This window comes from Carica papaya, chromosome 9 (genome assembly GCF_054855325.1).
Source record: "Carica papaya isolate Zhongbai chromosome 9, ASM5485532v1, whole genome shotgun sequence".
Lineage (NCBI taxonomy): Eukaryota > Viridiplantae > Streptophyta > Magnoliopsida > Brassicales > Caricaceae > Carica > Carica papaya.
This window is the reverse complement of record NC_142317.1, coordinates 15,832,200-15,858,916: the sequence shown is the minus strand read 5'-3', so window position 1 is coordinate 15,858,916 and position 26,717 is coordinate 15,832,200. Positions and strand designations below refer to the sequence as shown.

General features: G+C 36.7%; 1 protein-coding gene across 6 annotated transcripts; it reads left to right on the top strand.

Annotated features, from left to right (window-relative positions):
* LOC110819172 (ankyrin repeat protein) lies at positions 1 to 15,037 on the top strand. 6 transcript variants are annotated; one of them, XM_088210615.1, is made up of 6 exons: positions 1 to 255; positions 385 to 455; positions 13,352 to 13,400; positions 13,477 to 13,583; positions 14,354 to 14,436; positions 14,546 to 15,037. In XM_088210615.1, the coding sequence occupies exons 1-6, from the start codon at positions 207 to 209 to the stop codon at positions 14,823 to 14,825; spliced, it is 639 nt and encodes a 212-aa protein (XP_088066741.1). In that variant the 5' UTR covers positions 1 to 206; the 3' UTR covers positions 14,826 to 15,037. The 6 variants fall into 6 exon arrangements, with proteins under 6 accessions (XP_088066741.1, XP_088066744.1, XP_088066743.1 ...); XM_088210618.1 differs by having other exon boundaries at positions 13,313 to 13,400; XM_088210617.1 differs by having other exon boundaries at positions 7 to 255; positions 14,660 to 15,037.
* The last annotated feature ends 11,680 nt before the right edge of the window (positions 15,038 to 26,717 follow it).

Here is a 26,717-nt window from a genome sequence, read left to right as displayed (position 1 = left end):
ATGTAAAGATATGTTGCCTTCTGGTAAAATCTGGAAAATTTCCTGTTCGTGCCCTCAGTCTCAGGTTTCTTCCTTTCTTCTTCCGTCGACGGAAACCATTCTGTGAAATCAAAGTGATCCAAGGAGGTCATAAACCAGAACAGAGAAAGTAATTTTAGCGGTTAATCTTAAGTGGATTGGTTTTCTTCACCAGGAAATAGTGGAAAATGGCTGGAAGAGAAGTTCGCGAATACACCAATCTATCCGACCCTAAAGGTGTGCTTTTTTTTATTCTTCTTCTTCTTCTTTATTTCTTTCCCCTTTTTTGTTCATAAATAAAGTTTATCATTTATTTTTGTCGCTAGATTTTATTGTAATTCTTTTTTGTTTCTAACAAATTTGCAGATAAGAAGTGGGGCAAAGGGAAAGATAGGATAGACGATGAAGACATCACTTTCCAACGCATGGTTGCCAAGGTTAGCGCGTCGCCTCTCCTCTACTATTCTAGTTCCCCTTCACTAATGTCTCATTGAGTTTGAGCACAATGGTTTTTGTTACCAATCTAAGAAATTAGAGATTCGCCTAAGCATAACCTGATTTTAATTGAGTGTATACCGCGTAATTATGCATGCTCATCTCTGAAGAAAGAAAATAGGAAACAAACAAATAATTCATTAGTAATCGTTGGAATTTGGGAATGTACGTTCTGGGGTCTTATGGCTCATTATATTTTGGGTTGCGATTCAAGTATCTACTTGTGGGATTTGTTTTCCTATTTCTGTTATTTTATGAACACATTTTTATTAGCATTTTTGTTGAGCCTGACTACACCTTAATTGTAGTGGTTGGCATGGATGGTTTTGATCTTAGTTCACCTTGGTTTGAATTAGAAAGCACTCTTGTTACAAACCCTTGATGGTTCAGTTATGTGATTATCATCTACTAGTGCCTAGTGGAACTTTGTGGGAGCTTCATTTTGGATGGGAATACAACATTTTGTTTTAAGAGAAAATAGTAGAACATATGTTGCTGGACAAAATTCTTGAAAGTAGTGTTCTTTAGAAGGAAAATAAGAATGATAACAAGGTGGAGGCTGTCCATGCACAAAAGAATAGATTTATTTTTTTTTGAAATAAAAGATGAAAGTGTTATTATTCACAAAAGGTATTAAGGGAGTACCACCCAGATACAGAGTAGTTACATATCAATTAGGTAGTCAATGATGCACCTCAAGTCATCCCAATCTAATATGTCATGACCCAGCGAAGTGGATCCAAAAGTATGAAATTATCTATCCTTGATGTTTATAAAGTCTGTTTCTATTTTCTCAAAAGCTCTAGCATTATTTTCCTTCTAGACAACCCAAAAAATAGTAAGTGGAATAAAAAATAAATGTTTTTTCTTTTTACAAATACCTGCCCAAAGCCATAATTTCTTACTTACATTACCTGCCATAACCCATCTCATTTCCATCAACCCGAACACCAACATCCATAAGCTATGAGTAACTAGACAAAATAATAAGATGTGGTTACGTCTTCTCATCAGCCAAATAAGAAACATCGATTAATAAGGATGTTGTCCCGCCTCTTCAATATGTCAATAGTCAAAATACTTCCTCTTGAGGCTTCTCAAGCAAAAAAAGCTATCCTAGGGGGGCTGCAACTTTCCATATTTGTCTAAATGGGGCTGTCATGATATTCCCGTTGTCCTTTTTGATTATAAAATTGTAATAGGACTTCACCGAAAATCCATTCTTCTCATTCAACTTCCAAATCCTCTTATCCTTTTGATTATCCATGTTAATTTCTGCCAGCACATTGAGTAAATTACAAAACTCATCAATTTCCCAGTCTTGCAAGTTCCTTCTAACTTGTACACTCCACCCCCTTCCCCCATTAACATTCTCATACACTTTATTTATTGTAATGTTCCTCTCACTAGCAATATTGTAGATATTAGAGAATCTGTTTTCATTTTGAAAGTCTGTGCCCATTCATCCTGCCAGAACCTCACTCTTTCTCCACTCCCCACCTTGCACCCCATGCAATCCCGAAAATTGCTCGCTTCCCCACTGATTTTCTTCCATAAACTCATCCCATGCGGTTTGTATTTCCCTCTTCTCCTGCCATCCCGCTCCCAATGCACCCATCTCGCTTCCACCACCTTCTTCCAAAGTTTGTCATTCTCATTACAATACCTCCAAAGCCATTTCTCATGAACTACAACATTCAAACCCATAATGGATCTAAGTCCAAGTCCGCCTCTATCCATAGGCTTCTTCACCTCCTCCCACCTTACCAAATGATATTTTCTACAACCATCATCATCACCCCAAAGAAATCTGCATTCTAATCGAAATAGTTAATATAGAAAGATAGTGAATTAGGAGGTTAGCTAATGTACTCTTGATTAAGGTAAGCCTCCCCCCTTTAGATAAAAAACTCCCCTTCCAACCCGCAAGCCTCCTCGCAAACAACTCCACAATCGAATCCCAAGTCCTAACTGAAGATTTTAGGGAAGGAAGATGAAGATTTTCGAAAAGAGAAGAATTCTTTCTCTAATTTTCCTTGCCTTACAGAATAAGGAGAGTGCCGTTGTATAGGCACTTGACACCCGAAAAATATCCTAACAGAATGAAGAAAAAAAGTAATATTGTGGTAGTGGGCATCCTCATCTGTCCACAACAAATTCACACAAAATTACTAAATTACCCTTTCATGATTTTCTACACTCCCCCTCAATTTAGGTTACATAGATATTGAGTAATCTTAGATTGGATACAATATTATTAAACGCCTCTTTTGGTAGTGCTTTTGTGAGTATATCTATAATTTATTGATTGGTTGGAACATATAGTAGTGTTATGGTCTGGTCTTCAATTTTTTTCCTGATGAAATGTCGATCAATCTCAACATGTTTGGTCTTATTATAGTACACAGGATTTTTCGCCATGCTAATGGTTGATTGATTATCACACCAGAGTTTTATAGGGGTAGGAACTGAGAACCTTAGTTCAAGGAGTATTTTTTTCAGCTACACTCCTTCAGACATCCAATGAGCAAGTGATCGTAATTCAGCTTCAGCACTGCTTCTTGATACAACAGATTGTTTCTTGTTATGCTAAGTGACTAGATTGCCCCACACATGTACTATAACCAGATGTGAATCTCCTATCAGTTACTGATCTTGCCCAGTCTGCATCAGTAAAGATTTTAATGTCCCTGTTCATTGTTTTTTGAAATAATAATCCCTATCCTGATGTCAAATTTAGGTATCTCAGAATCCGGTACATCGCACATGTGTTTTTCAGTAGGTTGAGACATGAATTGACTCACAGTACTCACTGCAAAACTGATGTCAGGTCTTGTGCGAACTAAGTAGATAAGTTTACCTACAAGTCTTTGATACCTTTCTCTATCAATAGGTTTATTATCAATTTTGAGATCTAGTTTAGTATTTGACTCCATAGGTGTTTCTGTGGGTTGTACAAGCATGCCTGTATCTTTCAGGAGATCCATGACATATTTTCGTTGTAATACAAAGATTCCTTTCTTATACCAAGTTATTGCCATTCCAAGAAAATACATGAGTATGCCAAGATCTTTGATTTCAAATTCTTTGGTTAGAAAGCTTTTGAGTCTCTGAATTTCTTCAACATGATCAACAGTCAGGATAATAACATCTCTCTTGCCTGTGACACTATGTTTGACAAATAATGTATGATCGGACTGACACTGTTCATATCTCATATGTTTCATTGCCCTGGTGAATCTATCAAATCATGTCCTCAGGGACTGCTTGAGACCATAAAATGTCTTTTTTAGTTTACGCACATTTTGCGGGTTCATTTCAAGTCCTGGTGGAACTTCTATATACACTTCTTTTTTCTAGATCGCCATTGAGAAAAAACATTTTTCACATCAAGTTGATAAAAAGGCCAATCAAGATTTGAGACTAATGAGAATGGTACCTGGATAGTGTTGTGCTTGATAATTGGGGTAAATGTCTTTTGATAATCAATCCCATATGACTGAGTAAAACCTTTAGCATCAAGGCGGGATTTATGTCTATTCACACTTGCATCTGGATTATACTTTGTAGTGAAGATCCATTTGCATCCAGCTGGAGTTTTTCCTGAAGGCAGTTCAGTTAACTCCCATGTCCCATTCTTCTCAAGTACTTTGATTTCTTCTTGGATTGCAGCTTTCCATTCTGGAAATTTGAGTGCTTCATGAACTATTTTTGGTTCTATGGTATTGCTGTCTAGTTTACTCACAAGTGCATGATATGTTGAAGACAGTTTACCACATGAGACATAATCCTGTATGAGATGTATGGTGCAAGAACGAACACCTTTTCGTAAAGTAATATGTAATTCAATATCAATATCAGTCGATGAGTCAGAGATTTTATTAATTGTTGTATTCTGAGTTCCTAGTCCAGGAGCTGATTCATGACGATGCGTAGTTGGTTCAGATACTTTTCTATCTTGAGTCTTATTCCTCCTAGTATAGACTAACTCACTATTTGCAGGTAATGTGCTATCAGTTTCTGTGATAAGTTCAGACTCTTTTGTAGTTTCAGGAACTGGTTCAGTTGTTGGAGAAGGTGTATTTGTCAAAGAGATATGTGGAGGAGGTGTGTTCACATCCCACAATTGATATTTCTGAATGAAATTCTCCCCCTGAATATCAAGAGTGGAATAAAAAGGTTGGTTTTCAAAAAATGTTATATCTATAGTGTTGTAAAACTGACGGGTACCTGAGAAAAAAAATTTGTATCCTTTATGGTTTGATGAGTATTCAACAAATACACATTTAAGGGACTTTGAGTCTTGTTTCCCCCTGAGATGAGTATGGATGTGAACATAAGCAGAGCAGACAAAGACTTTAAACGGGATTGTGTTTAGAATGTGAGATTTAGGGAAGGCTTGAAGGAGAGTTTCGTAGGGTGTTTTAAGTTTGAGTATACAGGAAGACATCCTGTTGATCAAGTAGGTGGCACTAAGGATAGTCTCTCCCCAAAGATATCTGGGAACATGTGTAGTAAACATAAATGATCGAGCAACTTCAAGAATATGCATATTTTTTCTTTCGGCTATATCATTTTGCTGTAAGGTGTAAACACATGAACTTTGGTGGATAATGCCTTGATCGGTAAGGTATTTTCTTAGGGTGGATTCAAAATATTTGCATGTATTGTCTGATTTCAACACTTGTATTGTGGTGTAAAATTAGTTTTGAATCATAATGTTGATTTTCTGGAATATTTGGCTCACTTCAGATTTTTCTTTCATAAGAAAGACTCAGGTAATTTTAGTATGATCATCAATGAAGAATATAAACTATTTTGTACCAGTAATGTTATTTACTCGTGATGGTCCCCATACATTACTCTGGATTAATGTAAAAGGATTTGAGGGTTTATATACCAAACTTAGAAAGGAATTTCGAATATGTTTTGAGAATTGACAGACTTCACATTGAAATGAAAGCGGACTTTTATTTCTAAATAAAGCAGGAAACAATTGTTTTAATACAAAAAGTTTGGGTGTTTTAATCGATAATGCCATAACATGATAAAGTAGTTATCTTTTGAAGATCTTAAAGAAAATGAATTAGCACATACTGCATTTGAAGTTTTTCAATTTGAAGGAGGTGTTTCAACTGGTAGAAGGTATAGTCCTTATTCCAATCTAGCACAACCAATCGTCTTCCCCGATGCCAAGTCCTAAAATACACAAAGATCAGTGTCAAATTTAATAACACAATTCAAGTCTCTAGATAGTTTGCTCGTAGATAACAGATTGCAATCCAAGTTGGGTACATAAAGAATTGAATGTAGTGTCAAACATGGTGATATATCAATTGAGCCAATTTCTGCCACCCTAGAACTTGTTCCATCAGCAATTTTTATATAAAATACCTCCTTACACTCACTGTATCGGTGAAGCAGTGAACTCTTCTGTCATATGATCAGATGCCCCCGAATCCACAATCTACATTTTCTTTTTTATGGAATAAGCAGATAAACCAAGTAGGAAATGACCTTTTTGTGCAGTTGAAGCATTACCGAGAAGACCTTTTGTGAAAACATCTTTAGGAGGGCCTCCATCTGTTCTGGACTGAAGGGAGCTTTGTCGGGTTGAGTGTTTGATGTATCATCCGAGGTTGCTAGATTTTCGTGATGAATTTCTGGTCTGATGGGCTTTTTCTCTTTCGGTTTTCCATGAAACTTCCAGCATTTCTCATGAAGATGACTTGGTTTTTTGCAGAATTCGCACCATGACCATCTTCTCTTTCCTCGAAAATCAGTGACTAGGGGCTCTTACTCAGTTGAGCGACTCGGGTTGTGAGTGCCGAGACGTTCTCACTCAGTTGAGCGAGCTGGGTTTCTCCCATCACCTTTTTCTGGTTCTCCTTGCAGCGGACCTCAAAAAAACTTCTCGAATATTCAGCAAGGGCTTTGTGCTTAGCACTCGTCCTCTTACGTCATCCAGAGTTTTGTTCAGCCCCATTAGAAACTTGAATATCCTATTTTGTTCAACAATCGTTTTTAACTTCTTCGCATCGTTTGAGTAGCTTCATTTGTGTTCTTCGAAGACATCAAGTTGTTGCCAATTACGAGTGAGAGAATTATAATACTGGGTATCAAACATCTCACCTTGTTACAGCTCATGGAGGGCGGATTCAATCTCGAAGATGACCGACGTGTTATCCCGACTGGAGTAGAACTCTCGGGTAGCTTCCCAGATTTTGTGCTTGGTGATGAACAATGAAGACTGTTCCACCAGTCCGGTGTTGATGGGTGTGGCTAGATAAGCACCCGAGAGTACTTCAGGTGGAGAGAAATTTTGCTCATTCGCGGCCATCTGAGAATTCGGCTAAGTTGGATTGAAGCTTCTGCATCAGAGAGGCTTTGATACCATGAAGATTCTAGGGAAGGAAGATAAAGATTTTCGAGGGGAGAATAATTCCTTCTCTAATTTTCCTTGCTTTACTGAATAAGAAGAGTGCCATTATATAGGCACCTGACACCTGAAAAATAACCTAACAGAATGAAGAAAAAAAGGAATATTGTGGTAGCGGGCATCTCCACCTGTCCACAACAAATTCACATAAAATTACTAAACTACTCTTTCATGATTTTCTACTCTAACATTTTTAAATTTCGCCTCAAGGGGAATCCCAAGATATTTGATGGGCAATGAAGTATTTTTACAGCCCAGTACCCTAGCCATCTCCAACTCATCCCTCCTATCCCTCATCCTAACCATTTCGGTCTTTCTCATATTGATTTTCAGCTCGGACACAATTTGAAAATAAATTAAAATACATATCAAATGAAGTAAAGAGCACAAGTTCGGTTCACAAAAGATGAGTGCATTGTCGGTAAAAAATAAATGAGAAACTTTCACCCTAGAAGTGCCATTCCCCACCGATGCCTCTCACCAGATCAAGATCACCAGCTCTCTCCATCAGCCTGCTAAAGGCTTCCATAACAGTAAGAAAAAGAAGGGGAGACAGTGGGTCCCTTTAGCGAAAGCCCCTGGACGCCCTGAAGAAAGACGAAGGACCACCGTTCACCATCACAGCAAAAGAGGCCGTAGATATATAATTCTTTATCCATTTCCTCCATTTACATCCAAAACCCATCCTCTCAAGCATATATATAACAAAGTTCCAACAAACATGATCATAAGCTTTCTCCATATCAATTTTACAAATGATACCTTCTTTTTTCTGCTCCATCATATCATCGACTACCTCATTAGCCACCATAACAGCATCAAGGATTTGCCTTCCTTCCACAAAAGCATTTTGGTTCTCCTCAATAACCGTGCTCAAAACTTTGAACATTCTTTTAGTCAGACTTTTAGATATCAGTTTATAAATATTACCTACTAGGCTAATCGGTCTGAAATCTTTTATATTAAAAACTCTAACAATCTTTGTGATAATAACCAAAAAAGTTGTGTTAATAGATTTGATAAAACCCCCAGTTCTATGAAAATAATAAAAAACAGTCATGATATCATTTTTAATGATAGCCCAAAAATCCTGAAAAAACTTCATATGGAATCCGTCCGGTCTCGGGGCTTTGGCACCATTGTATTGCCTCAATCAATCCAAAATTTCCTCTTCTGTAAACGACACCTCTAGTCCCTCCTTGTTGCCAGCCGATAGTTGCCTAAAAGGAAGTTTATCCAATCTCGGTCTCCTCTCCTCCTCTTTGTATAAAGCTTAGTAAAGTATTCCTTAGTTTTCTCCCTCGAGACTGCATTACCCCTAATAGTATCCCCACCAAACTCCAGTTCCTCAACATAGTTGTTCTTCCTCCTAAAGTTTGCCAAATTATGGAAATATTTTGTGTTTTTATCACCCTCTTTAATCGACCTCTCTTTAGCCTTTTGCCTCTAAGAAATTGCGTCCAAATTCATCTTGGTGGCAATATCCAATTTTAATTCCCCTCTTCTCTCCCTACCCCCTTCCCCCAACAGCCCATCCATTTCCAAACGGTCCAACTCGCCCAGCTCCTCTAAATTGTCATTGAGTATTTTGTTGGATCTGTTCTCCTCCTCTTTAGCCCATTTTTTAATTTCTACCTTCAACCTCTTCAATTTGGAAGCAAGCATGAAGCTGGTCGTGCCTCTTTTATTTTCCCATCTTCACACATCCTTCACCAGCTTCCTGAAACTCTCCACTTTCAGCCATTTGTTATCCAACCTAAACGGTCCCGGGTCCCATAGGATACCATTCGGGATAATGCTAATAAGAAAGTGATAAGAAATCAGTCTTTGTAAAACCTTTTGGCTTAACCTTGCAAGTTGCGCAAGCAAACTGTTAAAAGTAAAAAATCGATCGATTCTCGACTAAAAGAGCCTATTCGAACTACTAGACAACATCCACTTCCCCCCATCAATGGGATATCCACCAACTCAAGCTTATCCACCTACTCTCCAAACTCCTTCATTTCCTTTTGATTAACATTCTCCCCGGAACTCTCACCCCTATTTAATATCATGTTAACATCCCCACCAATCACCCAACGGTCACCTCACTTCACTTTGCAATTCATGAGCTCATCCCATAAATAGTTTCTCTCCTCCATGGAACCTCTACAATATATTCCATAAGAAGCCCAATTATTCCTTTTGCCACTCCATTCAAAAAGTACGAAATGGAGACCCTATTCCTCACAACCTCTTTGCATTTCAATTTATCACCATCCCACATCAATAGAATGCCCCCAGCCGTCCCCACTGCCAGAAGATGAACCCAATCAACTCTTCTAAAGGCTATTAATCACTTGTTGATTGACCTCATCCATCTTAGTTTCTTGCAGGCACAAAATATTAGGCTTCCATCTTCTAATACACCCTTTGATAACCCCTCTTTTTTTCCTATCATTCAAACCCCTCACATTTCAAGAAATTGTTTTTCCTATCATGGAGACAATGTCAACAAGCGAATCCCCTCCTCCTTCCCACATTTCTTCTTTCTTTCATAATTGACAGACCACTGCAATCTTTTTAATTCAGCTTCCTCCCTCCCCCTGCTTTTTTTTGCTTTTCTTCCCTGTTTTCCTCTCCTTTCCTTCCTCCATAAATCTGGTTTCAATTTCCTCAAGCAGAGAGAGTATTCTGTTTTCCAGACCATGAAAAGACATACCAAACATTTTACTAACCTTTAAAAAATTCATCTGGACTTCGTCAGAATAATGCTTCTCCAAGCTTCCCTCTTTCGTCTGATCCTTCGGTGCATGAAACCACTGATTCTCGCGGGTGATGGGTGTCACATTCACGCCTTCATCACATTCTTTGTCCCAGATCATTATCTCGTACAACTTTGGCACTCTTCATCAGATTACAACTTACCTCTTGTCTGGACTAGAATATCATTATCTGGTTCTCCTTCAGCGTCAGAATGAGCTCCCACTAAAGAATCGACGAACTCTACTTCTTCCCTCCCCTTCACGACCACCTCCCCCTTCACCCTTTTGCTTTCCGACATTTCTGTCTCTACACCCTGGGAAACCCTCACTATTTCCTCCTTTTTCTTTTTTGAGCCCTCGAGAGTCGAATGATGGCTCTCAGGAACCCTAATTTTTGGAGAATCGGGTTTCACCCACTTTGGCCTCCAGACTTTGACCCGTTTTCTGCTCGAACTCCTACTAGGCCCAGGTTGATCAACCCACTTCCCTTTCTCAGCTCATAGTAATTTCCTTCTCGGCCCCTTTTTTACTATTTCACTATATAGTTCCCGCCCAAACTCCCTCTTATGCCTCCCTTTTTAATTTCAATTTTTGAATTGACCTGACCCACCACATTTTGATCCGATAGACACTTCTGCCATACTCGAATAGAATTGGTCGCCGGTTTCAGCAAAGTCTAAGCAAACGTTTTTTCCGAACCATTTCCCCTCTTGAAGGTCTAATTCCAAGTAACACTCTGGGCATCTGAACATAAAAATCGCCTGATCCTTCTTACTCTTTAGAATCGGTACACTTTTTGCTCCTCTCTTCGTAAATCAGTCAGGGGGGGTTAACTTCACTCCCACCACCTCATGGATTGCATCCATCATCTGCCACCACCCCTCAGCTCTGTCCTCCTTTGGAAGGAAGATCTTGTTGATTCTCCCATTGGATCCATCATTGCCTTCCGACAGCACTAGAGACTTCCCTCTTTTGTTACTACTCAATGCCATCCAAAGGTTTCTCCAACTGCTTCTTCTACTCCTCCCCCACACTCCCTCCTTTTTCCATTTGAACTCTCTGAAACACTGAATGAGCCATTCAATATCACCATTCTGGAAGAAAATTGATTTCCGAAAGCCCCTCTCATTTTTGTAAATTCTAACTCCACTACCCTCTCCAACCACATCAAAAGACTTTTGTTCAACAACTGAAAAACGTCTCAAAGCCCACCACCATAGTAATCAGAAACGACCGTTGCCACCTGACGACAGTCCACGAAGAAACACCCATTATACTCTAACTGGCGAGTGAAGAGCGAGATAGCTTCAACGTACTTGGGTAGAGATTAGGGTAGACATACATCGTAATTAAGATTTAGGAATTAAATGAGCATTAGATTTTAGTGATATCTTTTTTCTCTAAAAAGAAATCTTTGGCACAATAGCTATCTATAAGCTCTCTAAAGAAAAGCTAGCCCACTTAGATCCTCAATAAACAAAAGGCAGTTTATTATACGATTCAAAAGAATAGATTTATAGGTTAATCAAAACATGTAAGGTGTACCCTAGAGCGTCTTAGCAGGTGTCTCTTAAATCCTCCTATCAAATAGTAGGATGACTCTTGAACAAAAAACGAAGGGCTGGAAATTAGTGGTCTTTAATGTTGGGAAAGGGGAAGCACACACCATTCAAAAAAGTGTATTCCTCTCCTTCCATATGACCCAAATGATGGAGATTGGGGATGAGAGCTATGGTGTGTGTCTATTCCTCTTTGAATCATTGCTCACGTAAATCTTTGATCTAATTTAGCCTTGAGAAATTCTTCCCTAGTGAAGAACAACCGTATAGGAATTTTTTCACTAGTTTGGTGACTGGATCAGCCCCTCGTTAACCAATGAGTTCAAGACGTTCCCGAACTATTCCACTTCTACTTCGTTTAGAGAGGTCTCAAACTTCTATCCAGCAGTATTTCCTCAATCCGGAAGCCCCTTTGTCTGGCCCGTCCTCCACTACTTCTGGCAACTATGAGCACCTTTCTCTCTACATGGAATTCCACCCCTAATCCTCCTTGTGTCGCAATCGTGGTAGGTTCAAATTATACCATAACTATAAAATTTCAAACATATTCAAATTTAAAGAATTAAAAAATTTGATAATAAATTAAAACCATATTGATGAGTAGGGGTACAATGGTAATGAAAATAAATATAGTAATGATAGTGGGGTATAATGATCTTGAGAGTAATGATAGAGCCTTTGACAATGTTGAGAGTAGTCCTAAGAGATTAAAAGATAGGTGGATATATTATTTTAGGTCAATTTTGTTAGGTTATAACATTATTAATGATGTGGATTTTGGGAATATCATTGAAACGCTAACACGATTGTAAATCTTTTGTACATGGGCAGTATCCTTGTTTTGATACATTGTTAATGTATACTTTACAATTTTTATTTAAAAAAATAATGTTCTTGAGAGTAAAATTAGTGATTATGGTAAATGCTGTGTTCCTAATTCATGATCTCCCATCTATGAATCAGGATTACGATGACAATAATCACAATTATAAAGTAATTCTAATTCAACCAACCAACTAATGTATGTATTTCTGTTATGCAGTAGTTATTACATTCTTAGCGAATTACTACCTTTACAGTGAAGCAAACATATATGAGATCATTTAGGGAAAAAAAAACCTCTCATTTCTTGGCGAGGGGTTCAAAATTCGAACTTCAGTATGTCCTCCTTTTCATTTTCACTTGGTCCTGCCCTAGGCTATTATTGCCTTTGCATAGAATCAGTTCTTGGAATCAAGAGTCTTAATTAAGGTCATCTAGGGATGTAAAGTGGCTCTAATGAAGATAACTAAGAGTTAGAGGATGACACAAGCAACCGATGCAAGCAACTAGCATGATGAAAGTACCCCTTCACATTCATCAAATTTCTTTGAAAGAGCAACTAATGGTAGCCTCAATACTTCTTTTTGTTTCCTACATATGTAGTCGGCCCTCCCATTTCTGTGATGGGCAACATAAGGTCCATCAAATAATATCTGCCTTGGTTTCTTCTGGAAGAAAAATTTTCGTCTAGACCATTTGTAATTTCTTCTGATGATTTTCTCTTGATTCTAGATTCTCTTGGGTTCCTTCCCAACAGGGCCACCCATATTCTTTCCTTTGAACTTGTGGCTAATGGGGACCGACCGTGGTACCAAAGGAGCTCTGGATTACCAAAAGGTCTTGTGGTTGAAATATAGATACTCTTCCGTTAACACATTCTGAGAGAGCATCCTTCTGCCTCATTGTAATACTATACATGAATTAATTTCCTTTCGATTACCCAAGGATGCCCTTGGTGATAGAGAAGACATGATCTTAGTAAAAGGGAAGCAAAAGACCACATACATCTTTCTCTGTCTCTCAGGGACAGTATTGATAAAGCTAATTCTAGGAACAATTATGTGCTAGTAATAGAAGACTTCAATGGATCTTCTTTGAAAAGGGATGAGAAAGAAAAACAAGAAGGAAAAGGAGACACAAATGTCATGTTCTTTTTTCTTTTTAGACAGTATTAATTTAGTGATCTCATGCTTCTGTACAAATTGGAGTTAGTTTTCTGATAACATGCCCCGCAGGGATCTTGGCTTCTTCAACTGGGTGGTTGATACAAGCAGATGCAAGAGGTTGCTGGAGAACGAGGAGGCTACCTTCACGGGCGAGGCGGTAAATCCGCTTTCTCTCTCTTATTTGCATTTCCTTTTTTCTATTACCTATAGTTGCTTGAGGTTTGTGTATGCAGCCCTGGACAGTGATGATTTATTATACCTTAAGGAGCAGATGGAAGCAGAAGAGGATGCAGAACGCCTCCTACGTCGCACTGAAAAACGAGCATTTGCGGCATTTAAAGTATCCTTTCATGTTCTTGACAAATCAACATTCTAGTTGAAAAATAGTCAGTATGGTTTTAGGTTGAAAATCAAGATTCGATGTGCATGTTTGAACTATATTTTGCTAGTAAACATTGTAGAATAATGCTTTTGAACGTGAAATGTGCCATTTATTTGTTGCTAGTTTCTTGATCATGTGATAAAGAGGGGAAGAGTGTCTGGAATATGATGAAAATCATCACTTGTTTTTTCACGTTGTTGATACCATTTGAAATGAGCAAAAGTTTGTTCCTAAAAGTATCAAAAAGCAATTTGTGCAGTATAGTAAATGTCGATTTGATCCTTTATTTTGTCCTAGTTCAAGTACCTGTTCCTTTTTCCCTTCCCCCTCTTAAACTGGTGTGAGGGTCCATTATTGCAATTTGCACGGATCTATATTCCTATTAATTTATTGAGTTTAGGGTGGTCCTTGGAGAACTCTAGTCTGCATGATTGATTTTCTTTCCCTTTCTTTTGTTAAAAGTTAATAAATTCCTTTCATCTGTGTCTTTTGGCTCCTTTCTTCAATGGCAGCATAAATTTTTTGTTCTTAAAGAGGTGAAAAAACAGTTTAAAAATTGATTGGAAATTTCAGAGATTTTTAGGAATACAGTATACCTTTTTCTTTTGCTATTGAAAATATAAGGAGTGCTTGGCTTTTAAAGTTTGTTAAATTGAATTGTCAAGAATTGGATTTAGATGATTTTCTTTAGTTTCTTCTTTCATTACTTTCCTTAAACAAATGAACAGAAAGCTGCAACTTTAGCTGATTCATCACCTGCATCAGTTCCACTACCACTTCGTGTTGAGCCCAAACCAAAAAGTGGGATTAGGTACTCTCTCCTCTCCCAATGAGTCATATGAATGCATTAAGTAACAAATGATATAAATTGTCTTTCAGTGGGCGCTACAAGTCTAATTTACTTGACTTGTCCTTTGTAGACAGCAAGATCTGTTGAAAAAAGTTGTAGAAATTAAGCCCAAGCGATTGAAAGTTTCTAGTCCACTTGAGGTAACTGTGAATAACTCCTTAATTTCTAGTGATTTTGGTCACAGAAGTCCCAAATCGGAAGTTGACAAGGTGAAGGAGAAAGGGCAGATTTCTTTGACTTCAAAGAAAGCAGGTGAGGTTGAAGTAGAAGAAGGTGAGACTAAAATAGAAACCCCTGTTAAAAGTTTATTAGGTCTAGAATATGCTAGTTCTGATGATGAAGATGACTGATTGTAAAGTGGAATTTTTGCAAAGAGAATGACCAATTTAGTAGCTTTTAACTGTCAACTGAGATTGTGTCTTGTTTATTATTACAAGTGTTTCCAAATGTTTGAGGATGATTACCTCCCAACCAGATGATTGTCTATTATCACATAGAAAGTAGGAAAACAGTTTGTACCTTGCAAGTGTTTTCATGCTGGAATGCAGAGTTATTTCTTCTATCCCCTTTCTTGATTCAACATCATATCAGAGCATTGGTAAATTCATAGATTCACATGTAATAGCTGAATGGATGCAACTTCACATAATACATAATCATAGCAGCTTACAAATTGATAAAGATCAGAGAATTATTTCACATACATATCAGATAATTTCACTTATTCACATAGATCAAAGTATCATATACAACAAGAGCTTAATAGCACTGATTCACACAGATCAGCACGTAATTTCTCATATACAACATTTCAGATATCAGATCATCAAATTACTGTTTGTCTCTCCCTTTTATCATCAATGAAAAATCAGCAAGGGTTATAATTTGCAGATTTCCTTCCACATAGTATCAATAGTCTGAAGCATCCACTGTACAGCTATTGCAACCAAAAGTGAGTTTATGCTCACAATCACAAAAGAATGACTCGATAAAGATTTCATTAACCAATACTTAGAAACACTTCTAAACATCATTTGGAAAGATTTTTCAGAATTTTCTCTATTGGTTCTGATTACATGACAAAATGACTCGATAAAGATTTCATTAACCTATACTTAGAAACACTTCTAAACATCATTTGGAAAGATTTTTCGGAATTTTCTCTATTGGTTCTGATTACATGACAACCTAAGAGAGAAAGTGAATGGGAAATTTCAGATATTTTAGTTTTTATATATATACGTATGTCTTTCTAAATGTGTTAGTCTTGGAAATTCATGAAACCTACAGTAATTTAATTCATTAGATGCCAATAGCACCTGATCACTTTTAGTTAACATATTGTCTCAACATCACTATACACTTAGTTCAATACTGCTCAGTATGATGAATAATTAATTAATTTTTCTGATCTCTTTTCACCGTATCTCATAACATTACCACATTTTGTTTACTATCTGAAAGTATTATAGAACTTCTACTCTTTTATAGGTTTGTAAACACCTTATGTAACTAAGCTATCTAGTCACTTAGCTTTCTACACAATACTACAATTTATTGACGTGTATTTCTTCATTTATTCATAATTCAAACGGTAAATTGATGAAGCGTGTGCATATTAGAAAACATTAAGATAATTAAAGTAGTCGAATACCTTACTTAAAAGCAGGTGAATGAAATCAATAGCTAAAATAAATTACTCAAGCAAGAACTAGAGTAAGGTGTAAGGAAAAAAAAGTTGTCCTCAAGAATTTATAATATTAAGTCATAATCGGTACCTACATCCTCTCGTCAAAATTGATCACTTGAGAATTTTACTGAGAACTTCTTTAGCTAAAAGATCTTATCTTAAATGCGACTTGCAAGCTAAAAGATGTGCTTGTGCGAATGTGTGTCGTAGACTGATTTAATAATAGAAGAGGGTTGTGGGAGGAGACCATCAACTTGAAGAATGTAGTAAATGCTCCTTGGGTCATGGGAGGTGATTTTAATGTGCTCATATTTTCTTATGAAAGGTTGGGAGTGAGTAGGAGTGTTGAGGTAGAGGTAGATTTGTTGGCACTTGTTAGAGAGCTAAATTTAACGGATTTGCCTAAGGAAGGTAGGAAGTTTACGTGGTCCAGTAGGGGAGTTGTTTCAACCTTTAGTAGGTTAGATGGGTTTCTGATGAGCTATGAGTTTATTTATAGATTTCCTAGTATGAAAAATATGAGCGTTGCTAATGCAAATTCTAACTGTTGTACAGTTGGGTGAAGGAGAGTGGATCTGAAAAGTTTTTTTTATATTAATTCAGTGGTAGATAGGAAAGATATTCAAACTTAATAGCCAAAAAGTGGAATAGCTTTGACGTGGTTGGTTTACCTAGCTTTAGGTTGGCTGAGAAAGTAAGGGTGTTAAAGAAGGAATTTAGACTGTGAAGAACAATAGTATAGGGGCAATTGATAAGAAAATCAATAAATGTGTGAAAAGCTAGATAATAGCATGAGAGAGATGCCAACAACATCTGGAGCAAGAGTGGTTGGGGGAGTCATTTAAAAAGTAAGCTAGAATTTCTTGTGATTATGAAGAACATAAGAACATCCAGGTCAATTGATATATTTAATCCAGGTTCACTACTTTGGGCCTGTACCTAGGTAGATTTAGTTTGATCACTTTCTGTCTGGGAACACTTGCGAATATGTCTAGGAAACTCACTGTTGTTTAATCTTTTTCGCCTTTCATTGATCAAAGAAGCCTCCTGATCATTATTGGTCTTTTTCTTAGTTATTATCACATCAGGCATACTGCAGGACTCATGGGCAATTAAAGGAACAAAGGTCCCCCCAAGGAAAGGGGAAACAATCTAAGATCAATGAAGTGTCCTCCTATGAATCATATGGCCGTCTAACATTAAAAGACAACACATCCAGACCAAAGAATAATGCAATTAGTTGATGACCTTCATCCAGTAGAACCAATCCTCAGTCAACATGGCACAACATCCTCTAAATTCTCATATGAATCAAGCCTAGTGGGGTTCTCTAGTATGCAGTTATGTTTTAATGCATGCTCATTAAAATTAGATGAAAGCATATATATATATATATTCCTTGGATCACAGACACTGAACATCATACCATATTATTTATACACCACAACTATACACTGAAATCACTTCAAATACTGCTTTTAACGTTGTGGTGCCTAATGGAGAAAGGTAGATGTGTCACATGTTGATATGATTAAATTGAGTGATAATCCTTCATTGTGATCTTTGGTAACCCTGTAATGAAACTTCTTATAATGGTTATAAATATTTATTGTCAATTCTTGATGATTGTAGTATATGGGTATATGTAATGAAAAGCAAGGCTCAGATCAGCCTGCACTTGGAAATATTTTTGTATGCTTGTTGAAACCTAATTTTGCAAAAAAGTGAAGATAATTCAAAGTAGTAGTGGAAAAGAGTTTGAGATGAAAAAAAATTATGATGAAAATGGGATCAATAAAAATTACCAACAAGTACTCAACATCGCCAATTGAAATTCCAAAGTGGATTAGACCTAAGGTATTGGCGTGATTTCATACTTATTGAAGTTTATTTTATTAGTAGAATTCTTTCACCAAAGATAGTTAATAAAACACCATTTGAGATGTTATATAGAAAACAACTAGAATGATCATTCGAGGGTCTTTGGATGTTTAGCATTTGCATCTATTTTGGCAAGTGCTAGACATAAATTTGGTGCAAGAGCTAGAAAATGTATCTTTCTGGGATATCCTTTTGGTATTAAATGGTGTAAATTATAAGATATGGAGAAACATAATGTAATCATATCAAGAAATATTATATTTCATAAATAGGTATTTCCTTACAGAGATTAGAAGAAGAATCCCAAACCTCACCAAGGCCTGACCCAGTGAATACACCAAAAGTCATGATTCCCTCACGAGTAGAGAGTTAAAACCTTAGAGAAAGAAGGAGAAATCCAAGAACAAAAGTAAAAATATCAAGTAAAATGGAGGAGGTAGCCTTAAATAAGGAACAAGGTAGTGGGGAGCAAGGGATACAACAAACACTTGCACATGAAGAAGTTGGGATTGATGAAGCTCTCTCAAGAAGAAAGTGCACTAGAGTGAAGGAGACACCAATGTACTTAAATGATTATGTATGTGAGCAGATGAGGAATCAGAGTGATAATTCAGAAGAAACAGATAGAGAAGACTCTTAAACAAATGAAGCCATCCTTATATTGAGCACTATTGGGTATGCGAGGATTGAAGGTGGACACAAAAAGTGCATACTAACTGTGGCATTCCAAGTGGAAGCAAATTCATTTAAAGAAGCCAACAAGAATGTTGAATGGAGAACTGTCGTGCAAAATGAACTCTAAGTTCTTGACGAGAGCAAGGCATGAAAGAACGTGGATTGTCACTGGGAAAGAAAATAATCAAGTGTAAAAAGATATGCACGGTGAAGTTTAAGGCAAATAGATCTATTGAAAGGTATAAGGCAAGATTAGTGACAAAAAGTTATACCTAGAGAGAAGGTCTGGACTACCATGAGACCTTCTCTCTAGTGGCAAAGATAGTCTTAGTTCGAGTAATGCTAGCCCTAACAGCAATAGAGGGTTGACATGTCAGACAATTCGATGAAAATAATGCTTTTCTGCATGGAGACCTAAATGAAGAAGTATACAAACAATTACCACCTGGACACCTGAGAAGAAGGAAAGGAAAAGTATGGAGATCACTAAAAAGCTTGTATGAACTCAAACAAACATCTAGATAATGGCATACGAAGTTCTCAGATTTCATCATCAAGCAGGGGTTCAACCAATCTAAAGCACCTTTTCATGAAAAAAAGTGGCAAGTTTCATATCCTTGTATATGTAGATATTTTAATTGTTGTTAGTGATAATGAAAGTATGATAAATGAGTTGAAAGAAACGCTAGACAATAAATTTAAAATAAAAAACTTACGAAGTTTAAAGTGCTTTCTTGGGATAGAAGTTGCCAAGTCTCGAAAGGGAATATACATATGTCAAAGGAAGTATAAGTTGGACTTATTAAAGGATGCATGTGTCTTGGTGGTAGAGTTCCAACACTACCACTATAGCTGAACAGGAAGCTATCCAATTATGTAGGAGAACCAATTAAGGACCCAACAATATATAGGAGGATGATTGGGAAACTCATGTACTTGACACGCACCATATCAGACTTGACATATTTAGTGCAAAGTCCTAAGGCAATTCATGCAGAGTCTCAGGAGTCATCACTTGAATGCAGCTTACAAGCTATTGAGGTATATTAAAGGAACTCCAAGATAAGGTTTGTTTTACTCAAGCCTATCTAATTTGAAATTAAATGCTTGTACTGATAAGCATAGACTATTGCGTTCTACTTAGAAATTCGCTTGTGTATTGGAAGTGCAAGAAAAAAACAGACAGTTTCTAGGTCATAAGCATAATTAGAGTATAGAGGTATGACTAATCTTTGTTGTGAGTTAACTTGAATCAGGTATCTCTTGAATAGTTTGGGGGTCAGTCATCTAGAGGCAACAATACTACATTATAATAACAAAGTAACCATACATATAACTGCTAATTCTGTGTTCCTTAAGTGAAAAAAATACATTAAATTAGACTGTCACGTGACCAGAGAAATGATTCGGGATTGAAGTGTAGTGACCAGATGTGTGAGCAGCAAGCAACAATTGACGGATATTTTTATGAACACTCTATCTAGTTAGTTGCTTAAACAACACATGATCAAGATAGGAGCAGAGAACATCTACTCCCCTTCTTGAAGGGGATGTTAATAGACCTTGGGTCAGAGATGTGGGCTATGTGCCCAAACCCAAAGGAAATTGAAGTTCAATACATACTGTTTCACTAAACCTACAGAGTGGATGCATGCTGTATGTGCACTCGATCTATTTGAGCTACAAATACTTGGCTTCCCTAAAAAATCTTTATTATGTCAGCGGATACAAAACCCTAATAGAATTTCTCTCTCACAGTGGTTCTGCAGTGCATCTCTTCGAAGGAGTTGAGGTATTTTTTTGCTTTCATTCCTTGTATTTTTGATAAATCTTATTAGTTAGGAAGATTGACCAGTGAAACACTGACTTGTTAGAGGGGTTGGTGTTTGTTTTAGTGATGTTGTAGGGTATAAGCTTGATTGTTTTTTTTTTATTTATTTTGGGTTTATAGTCATGTAGTGATATTGCTTTAGCTCTTTTAGTCTGTAATTCAGTGGATAGTTGGCTCGGCTTTAGTTGTTGGCTGATAGCTACTTTTTTTCTCTACTTCTAAGTTTGATTTCGACTTGCTGTTATTGCCTCTTTTTATAGTGGGGATCAGATTGGTTATTATGTATTATTCTAGTTTCCTGTACATTGGTGCTTTCTACCTCTTACACTTGTTATTATTTGTCCTTGATGTCGAGTTATGTATTTTCCTGATCTTGCCTCACTGTTTTGGCTGCATGTTTTTTTTTTATTGTTTTCTTGATTTTTTTGTTTATGTACCTTGTTCTTTTTTTTAAGTGAAAAGTAGAAAAATAGTATTAGTATGAGCAGCAGAGGTGCAAAAGAGCGAGCATGTACAATTATTTACAGCTTAGTCATCCATACCACTAATCTTCCTAAATGACTCAAAATAAACCGGAGGATGACCCGTAAGTAAAAAATTTAGGGTACTAAGCCATCTACTCTTCAGTATATCAAAATCATTAGTGTCATCAAGACCCTTAAAGGCCTTACAGTTCCTAACTTTGCACACGGTCCACATCAGCGAAATGGGAATCAAATCAGCAAGGATACACCTGTTACAGTGTTGCTTCCAAGCCCAAATCTCTTCTTTGATAGAACCCGAACAAACCCAGCTAATACCCAATCGGTTGTAGACCATATACCACAGATGATAAACAACAGGGTAATGTAAAAGAAGGTGCCTGCAATTTTCCTCAGCTTTTTTGCAGAGATAAAAAACATTTACCAAAATTAACCCCCTCCTTCTAAGCTTATCTATGGTCAAAATACATTCTTTGCTACCTTCCCATGCAAAGAATGAAACCCTTGGAGACTCCTTAATTTTCCAGATCAGTTTGTAAGAAAATGGCAGTGTAACGACTCCAATGTGATGTGGAATATCCTCTCCTTACCTTAGGATCTTGTACCAAGATTTGATAGAGAAAGAACCTTTTTTGTGATCTTCCATTCAGGTTTATCCTCAATATCATTCAGCTTGATCTCTGATAGTAACTCCAGCAGCTTTTCATACTCAGGAATTTTCCAATCATTCAGATTACTATTGACCACCACCTGCCAAGAACCCTCCCCAGTCTGACTGTTAATAAAGCAAGCACTCACCCAGACAACTTTATTTTAAGAAATGGCAAAAATTGCAGGAAATCTGTCCTTGAAGAGGCCTCCCTCCAGCCATTCGTCTTCCCAGAATTTGATCTTATCCCCACAACCCACCTTCCATCTGATTTGCCTGAGGAATTTTTCTTTACCATCTAATGTACTTTTCCATAGACCCTTTCTGTGATTTCTCACCACCACAGTAGTTAACCAATTAGAACCATCAATGCCATATTTTGAAGCAATAACTCTTCTCCACAAAGCATTTTTCTCGTTGATAAAGTGCCATAGCCATTTTCCTTGCAAAACAATATTCATTTCCACAAAAAATCTAATCCATTTTGTAAGGGTTTTTTCAGCTCATTCAAAGTCACTAGATGAAATTTTTTGCCATCCTCCTTATCCCCCCACAAAAAGTTGCTTTGTAAAGGTTCCAACCTTTTAGCCACATTACAAGGGATAGACAATAAGTATAGGTAGTACACAAGCAGATTGCTAAGGGTGCTATTGACAAGTGTAAGATGGTCACCTTTAAATAGTAAATTTCTTTTCCAAGCGGCCAATCTCCCTTGAATTCTGCTGGTAATCAGGTCCCAAGTCCCTCGCTCTTTATAATTTGTCCCCAATGGTAAGCCAAGATACTTTATTAGCAGATTTGACTTCTTGCATCCTAAAGCCTCAGCTAGGTATGTTTTGTCACCCGTTTCACCTAACCCCACAAATTGAGATTTTGATAAGTTAATCTTAGGCCAGAACTACTTGGAATCCCATTAAGATGCATTTAATGTTCAACAAGACTGTCAAATCTAGTTCACTAAATAATAGAACATCCTCAGCGAAAAATAAATGAGTTATCTCTTCCTTAGAGTCACCTTTCCCTACCTTCAAGCCATGAAATAAATTCTGCTCTCTGGCCTTCAGGATCATTCTGTTAAGAGCTTCCGTTACCACTATGAACAGGAATGGTGACAGGGGATCCCCTTGTCTCAACCCTTTAGATGGCCTAAAAAATTTTGAGGGGCCACCATTGACAATCACAACATATGAGATAGAGGTAATACAAGTGGTGATCCATTTCCTCCATTTAACTCTAAAACCAAGGCTCTGAGCATATAATCAACAAAGGACCAACTTATATTGTCATAGGCTTTCTCCATGTCAAACTTGCACAACACACCGTTTTTTTTTTTGTTTAGTAGTTCATCCACTAATTCGTTGGCTATAAGTGCTGCATCCAAAATTTGTCTGCCCCCAACAAACGCATGTTGAAGTCCCCCAATGATGCTGTCCAAAACCCTTATCATTCTTTTAACCAAAACTTTAACAATCAATTTATATACACTACCAACCAAACTAATAGGTCTGAATTCCTTAGTTGTAGTTACGCCACTCACTTTTGGAATAAGGATGATGAACGTGGAGTTAATAGACTCTACAAATTTTCCAGTCCTTCGAAAATATTCAAACAGTTTAATCATGTCCATCTTAATCACCGGCCAGAAGTCCTGTAAGAAGCTCATAGGGAAGGACCAGATGCCTTTTCTCTGTTACAATCTTTCAGCCTTTCGAGGACTTCTTCCTCAGTAAACAATTTTTCCATATCCTGACTGCTTTCAATATCCAGATAATTAAAAGACAAGCCGTCTAGAGTAGGTCTCCACTCCATGTTTCCTGTGAATAACTTGTCAAAGTACTAACTGGCTTTATCCCTCAAGTTTTGGTTTCCTTCAATCTCCTCATCCTCGAACCTAAGCGAACCAATAAAATTACTTCTTCTATGTTGACTTGTAAGGCAGTGGAAATATCTTGTATTTCTGTCCCCTTCCTCGACCCATTTTTCCCTTGATTCCTGTCTCCAGTTAGCCTCTTCCATTTGTAGAAAGACAGCAATTTTTTCTTTTAGTGTCTCCCTATGTAACCACTCCTCGGCCAACAGAGCACTCTCCTCCTCCTTTTTGTCCAGGCTACTCATTTCCTTCATCATGACACTCATTTGAAGCTCAGTCTTCATACCCTATTCTCTACACCACTGCTTAATTTCTTTTTTCGTGTACTTGAATTTATGCACAATAATAAATCTGAGCGTATCTGCAGGGCATGTGCTTTCCCACCACACATTAACCATATCTTTGAATTCATTAACTTTCATCCATTTCACATCGAACCAGAAAGGGCAAAGACCCCAAAGAATGCCATCCGCCTCCAGACATATGGGAAAATGGTCGGGGGTTATCTTGCTTACTCATTTTCGACAAAGGTTATGAAAATTATAAGGTACATCAATAGAAACTAAAAACCTATCAATTTTGGAACACACAGAACATAGGTATTGGTTGGTCCATGTTCATCTTCCCCTAATCAGAAGAAGGTCAATCAAGTCGAGCTTCTCCAGGATCTCTTTAAATTCCTTGGCACATTTTTTATTAAAATGATCTCTAGTGCGTTCCATGCTGTTCAGGACTATATTGAAGTCGCCCCCAATCACCCGAGGCCCCTTCCATATGGATTTGCACTCCCCAAGATCCCTCCACGGAAGAGCACGCTCCCTCCCTTCCCCATGATTGTAGACACCATCACTCCATCCAATTTCTAGTATCTCTGAAAGTGTATGATAGTGTATAAGATCTGAGGTTGTTATCAACACATTTCATTATGCAACCATCCCATATAATGATGACACCCCACGAGGCACCATTGGATGAAAAGACACACCAACCACCTCTTTTCTGTTCGATAAACTTGTCACCGTCTTGCTATCAACTACTTCCATTTTTGTCTCCTAAAGGTACACAACATCTGGTTTCCAGCTGTTCAGACTACCCTTGATAATTTCCTTTTGTTACTGTCATTGATACGCAGCACGTTCCAAGAAATAATTATTCTAGATATTTAAATCTTTAGCTTTCCCTTCCTCTACTCTCTCCTTCTCCTTTCTACCTCCATCATAATTTATAGTAGTCTCCGAAGTTTCTTTGAGACTACACTTGCCGTTTTCTCCTTCCCTTTGTTTTTTTCTGCCTCTCTTCTTTCTTTCTCTATACGGCTTCTCTCGATATCTTTGAAGATTTCATTCACTCTCTGGACATTCTCGAGAACCCAAGTAGAGCTATCAGCCGAAAGCATCACCTATGCAGCAGAATCCCTTTCTCTTATGTTAGAGGCCTCTCTAACTTCAAGAGTAAGCTGGAGAAGATTGTTCTCACTGTCCCTTTCATTGTCCATGCAAGACCCCACTGTTGGGACACCAACTAGCTGCATTTGCTGAAGTTGTTCATCTTTGAACAAGAAGGAGCTCAGAAAGTAATAATCATTGCTTACCCCCATTTCATGGGTTACGTTGCTTTCCATCAAGTTAGTCGGGATTACTTCCATAGACCCTTCTCCCTTTGTCATGAAACCCACCATCTCTGGCTCACTCGGACAACCGATTATCAAGTTTGCTTCTTCGTCAACTTTTCCCAGACTGGCCGAACTAATAATCATCTTCAAGGAGTCCTTCTCTCCACCTAGAAGCTGCAGTTTTTTGGAAGGTTCTTTCTCTCCCAGGCTGGAGAAGATTGTTCCCACTGTCCCTTTGAGTTATTACCCCCATTTACAAACATTAAAGAGAAAAACTCCAAGAAAAGACAAAATGAAAACTTTGTTATTTAAGTGTTTATGATAAATTATGTCTGTTGTTTATAGTGTCTGGTTTATGTTATAATGAAATTTGATAAATAAATAAATTATACTTTTAAAGGAACCATTGATGCAAATGGAGAAGTACTATTTACAAAAAAATCATGAGTAAATTGGATCAACTTATTCTTTTTTTCTTATTTTATCATAATTAAGTAAATAAAGTCTACATGTTCATTAAGTTAATAATTATTTTCAAATAAAAATTTTAGAAATTAATTAAAAATATTTTAAGTGACATGTTTTTGTTTTACTTATATACCTTATATACATATTAATTAAAATAAGTTATGATAATTCATAAACAAAGTATTTATAGCTTATTTTATGGTCAAGTAGTTTCATGCATTCATGTACTTAAATATTTATTTCTACAAAAATCAAAAGTAGCAACCTTGATTTTGTTGTTCGATGCAATATTTTAATTCTGAGTTGAAATAATTAGTTTAGATAAATTTCATATTAAGATATTATATTAAATTCGAGCTTATAATATTATTATTATTTAAAAATAATAGTTTTTTCAAAATTGTAATCTAATGAATTAATAAATAATGGAACCAGGAGTGTTGAATGTAAGCTGGCTCTTGCTGGCATCCTACCGCCTCTACTCTCATTTAATAAATTTAATTAAAAATTCAAAAAATTTATATATAAATATTTGTGCAAAGTCGTGCCATAAATTCTGGACCTTGCTTCTTGCTAACTTTTGGATTCTTCAACTTTGACTGCCTCCATAATTTTATACACATATTTTTCATACATTCTTAGTTATAATTATTATATCTTTATTTTTCATTTTTTTTTAATTTTTTTTTTTTAAGAATTGAAGTTAGATTTAAAGTTCATCTTAAAATTTAAAATCATTTTGAATTTTAAGAATAATATTTATATAAAAGCATCATAACAAAGAATAAAATATAAATAAAATATTAGGAGGAGGGCCAAATAAGCAAAGGGTGTTAAAAATAAAATTATTATCGATACCCTTTTGTTTGAATTTTAATTTGAAAATTGTTTATTTTTAAAAAATTAATATTTTTTTATTAAATTTTAATTTATTACTTTCCGAATTGAAATAAATCAATTTTTTCGTTTGAACTAAAAGATTCGAATATTTATACTCCAATTTATAAATTTTTATCATACAAATATGTAAACTTTGTAGTTAGTTATCTTATTCATTCGTAAATAATAAATTGTATTTAGTGAC